The following is a 14,257-nucleotide window of genomic DNA, read 5'->3' as shown; positions in this document are numbered from 1 at the left end:
TTCTGTTATGAGATGACTTTTATTATGATTTTTTGAAGAAAAAAAATATTTGTGCATCATTTTTATGTCACACAATGCAGGCTATCAGTGCTTAGGGATGCATGTGCAGAATTGATACGGACTTCCTAGAAAGGCAGACACATGGTGTAGTGGCTGTACAAAAAAGGTCATGTTTTCAAAAACACACAGGCACTGCCATTCTCCTTAGATGACTGAAACCTATTACAGTACATGAAGGAGCTATGAGTACTATACATATAGAACATTAAGGGCTACCCCACGTTTTAAGAGTCTTTCATCTGTCGCGTAATAGACATTTATGGTACAAGAGATCCTTCTTCAGGTGAGCTTAAGGGTTGGTGATGGATTGAGAATAGTTAGATGATCCTTCTTTTTTCCCTCTGCCACGTCTCCAACCTGTGGCAAGTGCTTGTAGCTGCAGGTCGAGTGATGATGCATGCTGCAATTAAGTCCACAGCAGACTTCAGTCCTGATTTGATTTAATGCTGCTGAGCTCGTCCAGCAGCAGATGCTACAACCCAATCAGCTTTCACTAACAAGCGTCTCCAGAGTCCAGTGTGTCTGCATGAGAGCTCAGCTCACAACAGACATGAGCGAAACACAAAGTCACGCAAAGGTTGAAAATTAGATTTTTAGCCCATGTCTGGCTACGCAACACAGTTTTAATACCACTGAGGTATTCACTGAGACTTAACAGTGACCAAGGCAGATGAAGGTAAGAAGAGCAACAGAGAGGGATGTCTAAGAAAAGCAGCATAGCGCAGGCCAGTGAAAATATATATGAAACATATATTACAGATTAAAACAATACAGGAAAGAAAATAATCACTGTTTCAGACCATTGGTGAGAACAACCAACAGTTAAAATAACATTAAATTAGAGTTCAGGTCCAATAAAAAGATTAGACACTACATCCTTTGGCCAAAAAACAAAACAAACAAAAAATCACAAGTGACTGCCTCAGTAAGACAAATTATTGTCAAATTGGTTGTATATGTATGTGTATGTACAGTCTGTGAAAAACTACTCATAATGAGCAATCGAAGGCTGGGTGAAGAGAAAAAGGAAATGTCCGTCCTCCATTCTGTTAAATCCTCTTCTGGTCCAACTAGTGCACGCTCTCAGACATGTTAATGGCTTCCTGGATTTCACGAACAACAAGGATGCGGGCAAGCATCTGCTCCAGCTGCTCTTTTTGAACTGGCTGAGTTGAGTACCAGATGGGGCTGTTTGGAGCCACTACAGGCTCAGGAGTCAGGTAGAAGGTGTCGTTGCGACCTTTAGCACTCTGTGGACTGATAGAGGAAAAAACGAGTGAGGCTGTTTACAGGCAGCACTTACAAATACAATCCCAATATTTAGGTTTTGTATTTTATGGATACATTCTTATATAAAAACAATCAGTGGAGGATTTAGTGACAGAAGATAGATTATTTGTACAAGCTGAACACAGGTGTTTCTCTGTTTATTGTGTCAACATACAGTCAGATCATTAGACCTGACAAAAATAGCACAACGCTCCTTCTATATTGCATTGACAAATAACTGACTCCTTCTACATTAGGCCATGGACTTGTCAATCACCCTTGCAGGTGTACCTGCCAGTGTGACTGATTTTTATATACTCAGTAGACAGGCACACATCATAAAATGATTCACCTTTCTACAGAGGAGCACAATATAACTTATACAGCATCCACGTTTTTTTTGTTAGTTGCCTAGCAACAGTGTTCTCACACATTTTAAGCACTCTAGCACAGTATGCACCATGTACTCCCATTCCCATGTCAATAACACAAACAGTTTATTTAAAGGTGGCAGCACCTCTTAAGGGAAACTTCACCTCATGACATATATTGACTACTGAAAACATGGCCAGAGTGAAAAGCACATGGTAGTGCAAACTGTTCTTCGCATTTCCCCTATGTTTTTTCTATATTTACCATTTGAAGAGGTAGAAATCATAGAGTTTGATGGGGCAACGCAGCGGGTTTTCTGGGTCTTCCAGCTGTTCTGAGTACATGTCATCTGTCACTACACCAAAGAGTAAAAACGTTATAGTTAGTTTATCCTTTACGTCTTTCTGTTGAAAAACTAAAGCACAAATAAGCTACAAGGAGGCTCTTACCTTTTTGCCCTATGAACCTCTCTGTGGACTTCAGGTATCGGATGCTGGTGCTTTTGTCTTTGGGGTTGTTGGGACTCTTTCTTGTGTGTCTCAGCACCTTTGAAAAGGCAACTTTTAGATGCTGGTCCACTGTTTTCAGGTGAAAATACCTGTAAAGAACCGATTTGGTCAGTGTGTGGAAGATTGGCATTCTTATACAGAACTGTGGTTCATATAACTATAGGTTGATTGTTTGTGTTTCATGTCAACAATTCAAGACAAATGATTAGCATAATGTTGCTGTATTACATGTTTCCAGTAAACACACCATTTGGGCACCGTGCAACTCACTTGGTGTTGAAGAACATGAGAGTAGTAAGCAGAGTTGAGGGAGAATGAGCTCCTAACTGTTTACATTCCCACAACATCTCCTCCGTCACATGACTGGGGATGACATAACCTGGAAGAGTTAGTAAAAAGCATATAATTAAAACCTGAAAGATCTACAAAAGAAAATGTGCTGCATGCATATACAATCCACACTAACTGCTATGACTGGTGTTGGTAAATAAGCTGGTGTGAATTAAGTTGTAAATAGGAGGAGGCATCTTCTGCATATGAGAGCCAATAACCTATTTAGCTGTTACCATGTTCTAAAAATAAAGAGGTCTATAGAAAGACGAAACTGGTGGGAGGGGAAGCCAATAAGAAGTCCTGACTCAGATGGCACTGATTTTCTTTACATTTCCAACATGTTGTCAATGAAGTATTCTTGGTCACAACATTAGTTTTTTGTTCTGAGAAGGTGTGCTGCATTAACAAAAGCACATTGTACATAGGATAAAATGAATTCAAATATTTAGCCACACCTAATGGATGAACAGATGGTCTCCAAGGCTCCAGGATCTGGTGCAGACTGTGAGCAAAGCGTGTGTAGTACTGATCTGAGAAAACATCGTCCACGCGACCATTATCAAACAGATACTGCAGGAAGATAAATGGAACAAAAAAACACAATCTGTGAGTGTTGCCACATTGCAACAGAGGAATCAGAGGGCAGAATGTGTTTTGGGCATGGAGAACTTACTTTTTGTATGCACAGAAATACATAGTATAGAACATCAGCCTCATAAGACTCCATTTCCAGCCCCCGAGCCTCTGTTGTCATCAAAGAGAGACCCATACAGAGCTCGGCAACTGCACACGATACCAGGTCCTCCTGGAAACGAAGTGCCTGACGCCCTAAACGTAAAAAGGAGGAAATTAGTGTTTGGAGTGAAAGAAAAAAAAAAAATACATTTTTGTATGTGCACTTACGGCCAATTGGGGCCAATTTATTTTTATCTGATTTGTCCATTTCTGCATTTTTCCGCTGAGCCCAGAGCCGCCACACATCCAACCCCTCCTCAGGCTTCAAAGTCGCAGGCAGAAGCAGCTCCTGCACCTGCACTTGCTGCTGCCCTTGACCATCTACCTCTGCTACCACTGTCTGACCCTGCACAGACATAAACACACCAACAATGTTACATCAGCTAATCTGGAAATGCATACAAGATGAAAATCCAACATCGCTGAACACCTGTGTTGTTACCTGTAGCTGCTGTGCGTCTTGTGCCGTCAGCCCCTGTGTGTGCAGCACCCGCTGCTGTGGGTCCCAGATAAGGGACTGTGTAGCATTGGAGTAGCCCTGTACAGCAACAGGGATGTGGATGTTTCCATTCATCAGCTGGGCAGGGAACAGTGTGTTAGCAGCAAGAGTGTGCACCACTTCTTCTTGGCTCCCCATCCCTCCAGACGTTGTTATGCTAGAAACTGCCTGCGCTGTCTGACTTTGACTGGCAGCATTTTTCAGTTTGTCATTTTCAACAGTTACTTGTGTTGCCATTGTGGTCATCGTTGTAGTGTTTGCCCCTGCAACTTGCACTGTTCCATAGGCTTCCTGGGGAATGGCAATGTGTGTGACCTGCTCGCGGCCTCCAGTCCCAGCCGGAGCAGAATACACAGGGATGGTCCAGGTCTCCCCTGTGGGACTGGTTATAGTGCCTGTTGCACTGTAAAGGTGAGAACTGTCCACAGTTAAGAGGTCTGGCCGCAGAGACACATAACTTTGCTGCTGGCCCTGTCCCTGTGGGATTGCCAAGACAGTGGCTACCTGCTGACCAGGCAGGGCATAGGACACAGTAATGGGCATGTCCACCTTACGCTTCTTAGCTGGCTGAAGAACACCTGCTCCCTGTGATGTGGCAACCGTCGTTCCCATTATTCTCCTCTCTGCACTGTCCTGTTGCTGGGTGGGAGAGAGAGCTCCCACTGTCTGGATTTGGATCTGCTGTCCTCCAGCAACTGCTGCCACCAACTGGGCTTGCAGCTGAAAAACGCGAGAATCAGACAATAACATAGTACCTGTAACTGCTGTGCAGCCTGTCTTGCCAACCAATGCGACAGGACATTGTAAACAATTGTGCCATAATATTGTGTTGTTGTTTGTTTGTTTACCTGTTGGTGCTGTTCTTCTGTCAGGTCGCCAGGCTGAATCAGCTGTGCTGTAGTCACACCCTGTAGCTGCTGATGTGACCCAGAGGGCACTTGAAGAACCTGACCCAGCATCTGACCTTGCTGCTGACCCTGGATCTGCACCTGAAAGTAAAGAGCAGAGGTAAACATTTAGTGGTCCAAGGCTTTGAGTGACACGCAAAGATGTAGAAGATATACAGACCTGCACTATGTGTTGTTCTGTACTCTGCTGTTGAGATGTGGACTCCTGTAGTTGCTGCTGCTGTGGCTGGACCTGCACCTGAACCTGCATTACGATAGGGAACAAGTCAGAGTTCTTATTATTATTTTTTTTACTTATTATTGTATTATTGAGCTCTTATTATTGATTGTTGCTGACTTACCGGACATGCTAGTTCCAACAACGAGCCTGCCACCTCTGTACTATCTGTATAGATACAGTTAGCCTCTTGTTGGTAAACCATAGTGGTGGTGGTGGTCGTAGTATCTCCACTTTGCTGGCTGAATTCCTGTAGGGCATCAGGACCTTTGTTGGCCAAAGATTCCAGAAACTCTTTCATGCGATGCTGAGGGATGCTCCGAGCTTTCTGCCTCACCAGCTCCTCATAGGAGCCTGTACCATCGAGGGAGTTATTCATTTCTGCTGATGGTATACTCTTCTTTAGGGAGATCTGAGGAAAAAAATGATCAATGTATTATATGAAGTTGAAACAAAACCAATTCATTTACGCAAACAACAACTGCACATTAAACGGATTTCTACGTCGCTATCATTTTTTTTAAAACCTAGTACAATAAAAATGTATTTTATTTTTTAAAAAAAGGTATCCACTGTGCTGACATCAGTCTCCACCTTCATGTTTACAAACTGACCAACAGCTCACCATTCAGCAGCAACACAGAGGGATAGTAATACGAAAGGGTTAATTCTGGTTGAGTGTAAACGAACTGGGACAAAAGCGCGGTCACTTTCCAAATCCGCTGCAGTATTCAAAGCAGCTGTGGAAAATGCTGCATAATGAAAACCTGCAGCTTTCATACAACAATTGCATTTCTATTATGCGTATGGCACAGTGCCTTAATGTCTAGTTGCTAAACTAACAGCTGATTACACAACAAGCTAGGATAGCCAGGTACACGGCTAACTAGCCGCGTGTTGTTTGCAAATTAGACCCTTCCGCAGGACGTTTGGGAATGCCACCGTGATCACGGGTGACGAAATGTTAGCTTCGTAGCATATGACACCTCCATAGAAAAAACGGGGTGTCTCTTCTGGTCGATAACGTTACACCGACTGCATTTTTCTATTTTCTCCAAAGCTAGCAACGCTAACATTAGCAGGCGCGTTAGCTACCTCTTTTTCTCAACCGGGCCGAGGTTTGAGCCGCCCACAAGCGCTTCTCTACCCTCGAGACGGCGCTCCTCTTCCAACGAGCGTGATAACGAGGTGCTATTGGTGTTTTCTGTTTCCTGTTTACTCTTTATTTTTTAGTGGTTCCGTTAGATGGTTAGCTGTAGTTTTTTCTTTCTCTAGACCACTCATATTTCGCTGGGCGCCATCTTACAACAGTACTATCAGACCAATAAGCAAGCGATTTGGAACTCTGTGGTAGTATCGCGGGATTTTCCTGCATAATCTCGCGTTGATTTGGTTTTAGACGGCAATCTGTTAAAGGAGACACACGCAGACAAAACAGCCTGCAAGATGAGGTGGATGACAGTCCACCTTAAAACGCAGTTCTGCCAGACAGACGCTCTAAGTGGCTCACTGGCTTCTGAAAGTTTTAAGGTGGTGCCACAGAGATGTGCTGAATGTTTGGGTGGTGCCAAGTGGCAACCTCCGAGGCTGAGAAATGAGACCAATGCGGAAGTACCTTAAAGAGTGATGCTGCTGCACCGGAGCCACATGCTCATTGTTTTGATTCAGTGGTTATAATCAATTATTTTATATTTATAATAATCGTAAGTGTATAAGCCTTTCTATACACTGCGTTTTTCTGTTAATTTGCTGTTTGTAATGTAGGCTACTAATATTTAGACCAGGCTGTATGTATCCTGTTGGAATACTGTGGAGAGGGAGAGGCTTTAAAAAGATGCACGGTACGCCAATACACCACCCTGAGCAGATTTCGGAATTGCTTGCTGTCATAGTAAAAACCTAAAGCCCTTCCATTCATCCAGTGCGCTGCAATACAATACACCACTGAGGCAGGCGCTGGCTCCGCCACCCGTTTAGTGCATGACTGTCCAAACGCCACAGGGTAAATGATATGTCATCAACAGGATGATGACATACACATGGTAACATTCAATGTAGAAACCTTTTATGTAAATAAAATATCTGATTACCTTTAGTTTCTGTTCCAAATGCCGCCACCTAGTGTTTAGCCTTTGAAACTGCAGAGAGTCATATAGTAGTAGAAAGAGTGAAGAAAATGTTTAAATTAGAAATTCTATCTTCTTACTGCAACATCAGATGTTTCATAGAGGAAGATCCTGCTGTGCATTTGTAATCAATGCAGCCTCAGTGTGGATCATTCCAACAGCAGAGTGCAGATGTGACGGGACTAAAGTATTGATGTAATTCATCAATACTGTTCTCTCACCTTTCTGATATCCTGCTCTTATCATTTACCATTAGCCTACAAACTGTCTCTTAGCTTACTGTTAAAAATACGTTCAAAGTCCAGTGTGAAGGACATAACATGATGATATATGTTGAAACTGACTGTTTTTTTCCACACTAGTGCACTGATAGTGATGTGTTTTATGTTAACCTGGTGTTCCAGAGGAGATGTATGGTCAGACATTTAGGCACATTATAATTGTTGTTATCAATAGTGTAATGGTTTCAGGTCCTGTTCACTTTCAATAATGCATAAAGACAACATGGTTTTAATTGCATGTTTTATTCTTATTTCCCTGTTAAAAGGATGCATATGAAGCCCTCTGAGTCTTAAAAAACAGTTGATGGCTTGGTGACCACCATCGTGATAAGAAAATCACATATAGGAATTTGAAGGCATCTCTTCTGAGTAACATAGGCTTATAGCAGACTTAGTATAAAATGTAAAGGTCCTTGTTGAACAATAATCAAAGTTGCATACATTCAACAAAGATGAAATACTACGGTGGCAGGAAAATTCATGATGGCTAAGAACTGAGATAAAGTTGCTGCTGTTTAAAAATATAGGCATGTAAATATTACAGTATCATACTTGACTTCATCTCAGCACAAAGCATCAGTCTGTGCCATTGCTGATGTTACACATTAGGAGATGCAAGCAATTTGGACATGTATCTGCAGGCCCATCAGAAGCAGGAAATGTGGCTTGACCTTGACTCAATCAGATCTTTCCAGGGTCTTCTTTGAGAGTTACTGTCCTGTTAAAGATGAGCTGTAGTGTAAAAAAAAACAACTTATTATGTGTATGTTACTTATTATGTATTGCTTTTGATTACTGTTATGAAAAAACCTGAAAGTTAATTTGGCTTTCTGTACCTTGTCTGCAGTGCTGTCAGGGTCCAGGGAAAAGTAGCCAACTCTCTCAAATTGGAATTTGTCAAGTGCTTTGGCTCCTTTGACAGAAATATCTACGAAGGCACTGCTGATCACATGCAGGGAATTCTAAATCGTGAAAGAAGAAATATGATACATTAAAGATTCATTCTGTTCTTTGATGTATCTCAAACAAGTCTTCTGGTATGTGAATTCAAGGATTCTCACAGGGTTGATGTCACTTAGGAAGCCATTGGGCACTTCAGATGGATCCTCAGGATGTTTGTGCAGGAAGCTATAAAAACAGTGATTTGTTTAGGTTAAGTAAGTCTTCTGTTTAAGCTGAGCTGATCCTAAATGCCAGTAGTGATTGTCACTTACAGTCTTTCATACAGACGCACTTCACACACCAATGGCTCGCTGACCCAGTGGATGAAGGCCTTTGGTTTCTCTGCAGTGTCAGAACTGCAGCAGGTCACCTCCAGTTCCACTACTTTACCCTGAGCATCCTAAAAGTGGAAGAAAGCGAGGAAACCACACATTACATTTGAATGTTAAACAATCTATAAAGGCTATGTAGATCACCAACAGCTCAAGTCTTTCTTTTCTATGCAAGACATTTTTAAGTAAATGATTCAGTATAGTGTATATCAGCGTATATCAATCAAGCCAAATCAGGACAGCAGTACACAAGCAAATACCGTGTTCTGTTTCTATTTTTGTCAGTGGTGTGTGTGGTGGCTTTGTGGTACTCTTAAGTCACAGTATGTATGTCTGCCAATGGAACGTGGTATTTATCGATGATGTGTGACTGCTGATAGAAGCTGCAGGATGAATTCTGAAGTGTATAGATTTATACTCCCTGCTGTTTCTGCCAAATCCTGCAAACCTTATAGGACATTGCAGACACAAAATGACTTGAAACATACAGCAACAGCTACCCAAGGGTTTGCTGAGGCAAAGAACTGGGATATATAATTCACTGACCAAGTCAGTTACCATATCTCAGCCCGGCAGAGCATGATGTTCATTACTTAAGAAAAGAGTAAAAGCACAAAGACTCACAGACCAGCAGCAGCTAAAGCAAGCTGTAGTAAAGTCTTGGCAAACCATCACAATGGAAGAAACTCTGCTTTTGATTATGTCCATGTGTTGCAGACTTCAAGCAGTCATTGAGTGCAAAGGATTTTCATCCAAGTATCCATATGTCTTTAATTATGTCAGTGTGTTCTATTATATATAAGCCACCAAAAATGAATGCGTGTATGAATGGATGGCTATTATTGCTGGTGGTTGATGGTTAATTCCACACTTTTGTCAAAACCCGTAAATGAAAGCACAAAGTCTTAGGCGTTTCATTTCATATGTCTTACCTTGATGACTTTCTGCACAGAAATGACATACCCAGCATGCCTCAGGCCAACAGGCTGTTCTGGGGTCAAACGCTTGTAGCCCTTCTCCATCACCTGTGAAGGGACAGAAGTCTATAATCATGTCTTTTACACACGCCAAAAATGATGGTATTTATTAGTTTTTCCTCTTTCTAACCTCTCTGAAGTCACTCTGTTCAATGAAGATTGTGCGTGTAAAAGGAACCATGTGGCTGCCCTTAGATTCATCGGCAGGAAAGTCTGGGACTCGCACATCCGACTAAGACAGAGGAGCACACATAAGGTTACGTATCATGTTAAAGACATATCATGATGTGTTTGTGGAACCATCTGTATATCTGTAAACAATGCACAAACCTTTGAGTCTTTAGGAAGGTTAGTTACGGTGACTTTGAGCGGTTCCAGCACAGCCATGACCCGAGGAGCAGTGTCATTCAGCACGTCCCTCACACATGACTCCAGCAGGTGGGGCTCTGTCATGGTCTGGGAAACTGTGACTCCAACCTGCAAAACAGGACACATACCATTAAGGAACTGCATGGTTCTTGTATGTGCAAATATGCGTTACCTCAATCAACAGTTTATCCCTCATACCCGTGCACAGAAGTTGTTGATTGCCTCTGCGGGAAAGCCTCTTCTCCTCAGTGCAGTCAGAGTGAACAGTCTGGGGTCATCCCAGTCCCTGTGCACATGGAACAGCTAATTAGCACTGTGTATGTGGAATGGGAATAACACACTAGCATTTTTGGTCAAAATGTGGTACTCTAAATCACAGTGAGGAGCATGTGACTTGGATGACTGCCATTTAGAAGGTTAAAGGAGTCACATCTTTAAGATGTCTGACATCTTTATATAACCTATGGCAAAAATATGCATTACTTATTAACAACAATTAGTAACAGTATTTTACCTCACAACACCGGTTTCAACGAGTTTGATGATTTTCCTCTTGGACACAACAGTGTAGGTGAGGTTCAGACGCCCATATTCCCACTGCACAGGGCAGTACAGGTCCAGAGCATTAACAAGCCAATAATATGAAGAACGCCTGAGAGTCAAAATAAATAAACATTAACAACAGGCCTCCGGTAAAAAAAATGTGAAAATTAAAGCAATGCAGACAGAAGAGTTCACTTATACCTTGCCTGGAACTCTTTAGTACACAGTGAATGTGTAATATTCTCAATGGAGTCACACAGACAGTGGGTGTAGTCATAGGTGGGGTAGATACACCTGCAGGGAGAGACAACACTTTGTGGTGAGTAGGACATCTAAATGAAACAGTCTGCTTTTAAATAAACAACAGTTCCGGTTTTCATACCATTCATCTCCTGTGCGATGATGTGCCGTGTATTTGATTCGGTACGCCACAGGATCCATCTTCCCATCCTCCATGACCATCTTCATCCTCAGGGTGGCCTCTCCCTCAGCAAACAAACCCTTCTTCATCCTCTCAAACAACACCAGAGACTCCTCGATAGGCCGGTCTCTCCACGGTGATAGAGGAACATTGTGGCCCTTAAGCTCCTCCCCCTTCTGATGGCACACATACGCATGACCCCTGAAGACATAGAAATGAATCAAACACCACCAATTTGCGCAGTCATGACATCATAAACATACTGTATGGCCTACATTTACCTGCGGATGAGATCTATTGCGAGGTCATAGAGTTGCTGAAAGTTGTCGGATGCATGCGTAACGGCGTATGGTTTGTAGCCTACATAATGCAGAGATACCGATAAGAAACTGGCTTCATTCATGTAGACTGTGCAATGTAAACATGTTGATCAAACTTACCTAGCCACTCCACCATGTCTTTAATGGCAGTGAAGTATTTTTCCTCCTCCTTTTCAGGATTTGTGTCATCATACCTCAAATAACAAATCCCGTTGTTCGCCTACAGTAGGACAAAAGTTTTAGGGAACATGGCATCACAGCAGAGGACTGAATAGCTTTCTGAAATGACTCATACCTTTGCATATCCAAAATTGAAGTTGATAGCTTTGGCGTGCCCAATGTGAAGGATGCCGTTGGGCTCAGGGGGGAAACGGGTACGTATCTGAAGGAATCAGGCACATAATTTCAGTGAATGTCTTATTGCCAAAGGTTAAAGCTACTTGTGAAAAGTTTGTACCTGACCACCAGTGAACTCCATGTGTTTTTTAAGCAAGTTCATTGTGTTCGGTGTGACCACATAGCCTTCAGTTTTGTAATTCTCTCCTGTAAAATTAAAGGTTAAGATTTAGGCGTGTTTAACAGGATGACATTTGACCTTGCTCCTCAGGTGTTTTTGATTCTCACCCGGTTTGTGAAACTTCAGTGCCTCTCCTCTAAGCTGCTCCATCAGAGACTTTCCCTCCCCAGAAAAGCCATTACCTAAACAGCCAATGACCACAGTTTAAAAAAAAAATCAAAACAAAACAAGCAGATGATACATTCACTCCTGCCTCTTGTGCATTTTACATATTGCTCACCATCCACTGCTGCCACCTCTTCTTTCTTCACCTTTACATCATTCTCTGCAACTTTTGCCTTCTGTGGCTGCAAGGTGATTAGATACTAGTCACTGATGAAACTAAAGCATCCAATCTGCAGTGAATAATCCTCTGACCCCCTCCTGTTCAGCTTCAGAAATGTTACTATTCCTTCAAATAATGAGCACTGTCTTACCTTTGGTTTCTTCTCCAGGTCAGCCTCAGTTTTGGGTCCTAGGAGGTGTAGAACCTTTAAGAACAAAGTCCCAGTTACTGAATTATGCAGTGATAAAAACCTTGCCGACAGAAACACTAATAATAAATCATCCTTCTGCAATGTACCTGCATGTCCACTTCATTTTTGATCACCTTTCCATCAGCCCATTTCAGGGCTGTGCGTGCTTCACCTACAACACACACAAAGTGAGACATTCTATTTGTCTGCTTTAAATTCTGCAATAAAATGTAACCAAACAAGTATAAGCTCATACCCATTAGCAGTCCCATGTTGAAGCGGTACCTCTCATTTACCAGCTGCTCCTTGTGCCTCTTGATCACAGACTCCACCTGCACAACATTCCAGTGTCACTACACACAGCATGAACAGTAGAACTCTTTAAAAGATACACACTTAAGATCTTGCACTTACTGCATCCTCAATCTGCTCTGGTGTCACAACCACACCCACTCCACATGCTTCATCGAACACTTTCTGATTGATGGGGTCTTGAGGATGAGTCTTCACAAAGTCCAAAGCAGCTGCAAACAGAAAATTACCCAAAGAATGTATCAGAGTGTAGATAATCTTCTGCCTGTTCCTACAACTTTAAGGATAGTTTGTGTAAAGTTTGTGTGTCTGACTTAATTGCCATCTTGTTTTTTTAGAGTAAGGTGCGACCATGTAAGGTGAGCTGTGATACTGGATAGGAGTGAGATATGGATTTGACTTCAAGCATACCACCTTGAAGCACACCCTGGTTTATAGCCTGTGTTTGGCTTAATGGAACCATGATTTATAAAATGAACTCTGTGCTTCATTGGATTAAACAGAATTGATAAAAACTATAAACTGCTTGGGAAATAATTTATGAGGCAATAAATCAAGCAATAAAAATCTTTCTCTTTCTGTTTCCTTTTGAGTGGGGTCGTCCCTGCTGATCTGATTGTAGTTTGAGGGCATCCCTACATTAGCTTCACTTTTTAGACATGGAGGCAACATTTACCGTTTTTTAAACATGCCGTAAAGGCAGCAAACGAGTAAATCGCCACAGCACTAAAAGGTGGGCCCTGGCTAATTTGGGACACAGTACTTTGTGTGTGCAGGGGTGGAGTATGTGAATGCGATAAAATTCTAGTTGTGCTTAACAGACATCTTGGAAAAGAAATCCCATAATGAAACATTCCTTGCGGTTTTTATAACGGAGCCAGTCATGAAGCAACATGTTAGAAATGTTCAAAAATACCCGCTAGCTGCAACTCTGTGCAGAGTTTCCGCTGAGCAATCCTCTCAGTAAGAAATGCCAGGCGTTTGGTGTCTTTGAGCCGGGATGCCATGCTGTACAGCAAAGTACCCATGGCTTTATCCACTCCTGATGCTCCATTGGCACTCTGGGCCTATTGAAACACATGAGAAAAGACCAGAATTACTTGTTTTCCACTTGTAAATCTTTGCAAATTCTTTTATTAAAGACAAAACTTGTTGACCCAGAAAGGGGGCTCTGCAGCTGGAATTAGAAAATGAAAATATTTTAACAGTGATCACGCCCTCTACATTAAAGCTATGTTAGACTTATACAAAACTAGTGAGCCATGCAATTCGGCCACATCTGAAAGTATTTACAGTTTATAAAGTGAGGAAAAAGCACCGGCTGGTCATTCAACAAGTGAGCTATAAATGACATTTCACAGCTGTCCCTCGAAGCAGTTCAGTCAGTTTCACCATATGATCTTACCTGAGTAATTGCGTCCTTCAGAACAGAACTAAGAGCTTCATTTTTCAATGTTTCCTTCGCTTTCTGCTCACTAAGCCCAATAGAGGTGAAAAGTGCCAACGTCTCCGCCATAGCACGCCGTATTTACCAGTTAATGTCTCAGCGACAGAGACACGAAACCACACCGCGGGACTTTTCTTCTCAGGGAAAGAGCAAGAGGCAGACTTCCTGTAAGGCACGCAGAAAAATATGAAATACGTTGACATTAGCCAATAGCACGGTGCAAGCGTGGATAGAATTTACCAATCAAAAATTA

At 42.2% G+C, this 14,257-nt stretch overlaps 2 protein-coding genes across 2 annotated transcripts; both read right to left on the bottom strand.

Annotated features, from left to right (window-relative positions):
• On the bottom strand, positions 1-6,220 carry LOC114438479 (glutamine-rich protein 1-like). The gene is made up of 12 exons (XM_028409864.1): positions 5,998-6,220; positions 5,027-5,314; positions 4,846-4,929; positions 4,626-4,766; positions 3,721-4,497; positions 3,447-3,624; positions 3,217-3,371; positions 2,999-3,113; positions 2,481-2,589; positions 2,151-2,299; positions 1,966-2,056; positions 1-1,317 (listed from the first exon to the last, which is right to left on the bottom strand). The coding sequence occupies exons 2-12, from the start codon at positions 5,279-5,281 to the stop codon at positions 1,131-1,133; spliced, it is 2,241 nt and encodes a 746-aa protein (XP_028265665.1). The 5' UTR covers positions 5,282-5,314; positions 5,998-6,220; the 3' UTR covers positions 1-1,130.
• A 1,313-nt stretch (positions 6,221-7,533) lies between these two features.
• On the bottom strand, positions 7,534-14,170 carry qars1 (glutaminyl-tRNA synthetase 1). The gene is made up of 23 exons (XM_028409862.1): positions 13,963-14,170; positions 13,474-13,624; positions 12,660-12,769; positions 12,502-12,577; positions 12,353-12,417; positions 12,207-12,260; positions 12,011-12,077; positions 11,838-11,912; positions 11,671-11,756; positions 11,509-11,595; positions 11,334-11,433; positions 11,175-11,253; positions 10,855-11,094; positions 10,674-10,766; positions 10,444-10,581; positions 10,128-10,215; positions 9,891-10,037; positions 9,691-9,792; positions 9,516-9,608; positions 8,524-8,651; positions 8,371-8,437; positions 8,146-8,271; positions 7,534-8,041 (listed from the first exon to the last, which is right to left on the bottom strand). Exons 1-23 carry the CDS (start codon positions 14,071-14,073, stop codon positions 7,991-7,993), a joined length of 2,334 nt encoding a protein of 777 aa, XP_028265663.1. The 5' UTR covers positions 14,074-14,170; the 3' UTR covers positions 7,534-7,990.
• Positions 14,171-14,257: the final 87 nt, after the last annotated feature.

The sequence above is a fragment of the Parambassis ranga genome, chromosome 7 (assembly GCF_900634625.1).
Source record: "Parambassis ranga chromosome 7, fParRan2.1, whole genome shotgun sequence".
NCBI classification, from domain to species: domain Eukaryota; kingdom Metazoa; phylum Chordata; class Actinopteri; family Ambassidae; genus Parambassis; species Parambassis ranga.
The sequence above is the reverse complement of the archived record's forward strand: the minus strand, read 5'-3'. Positions and strand labels throughout refer to the sequence as shown.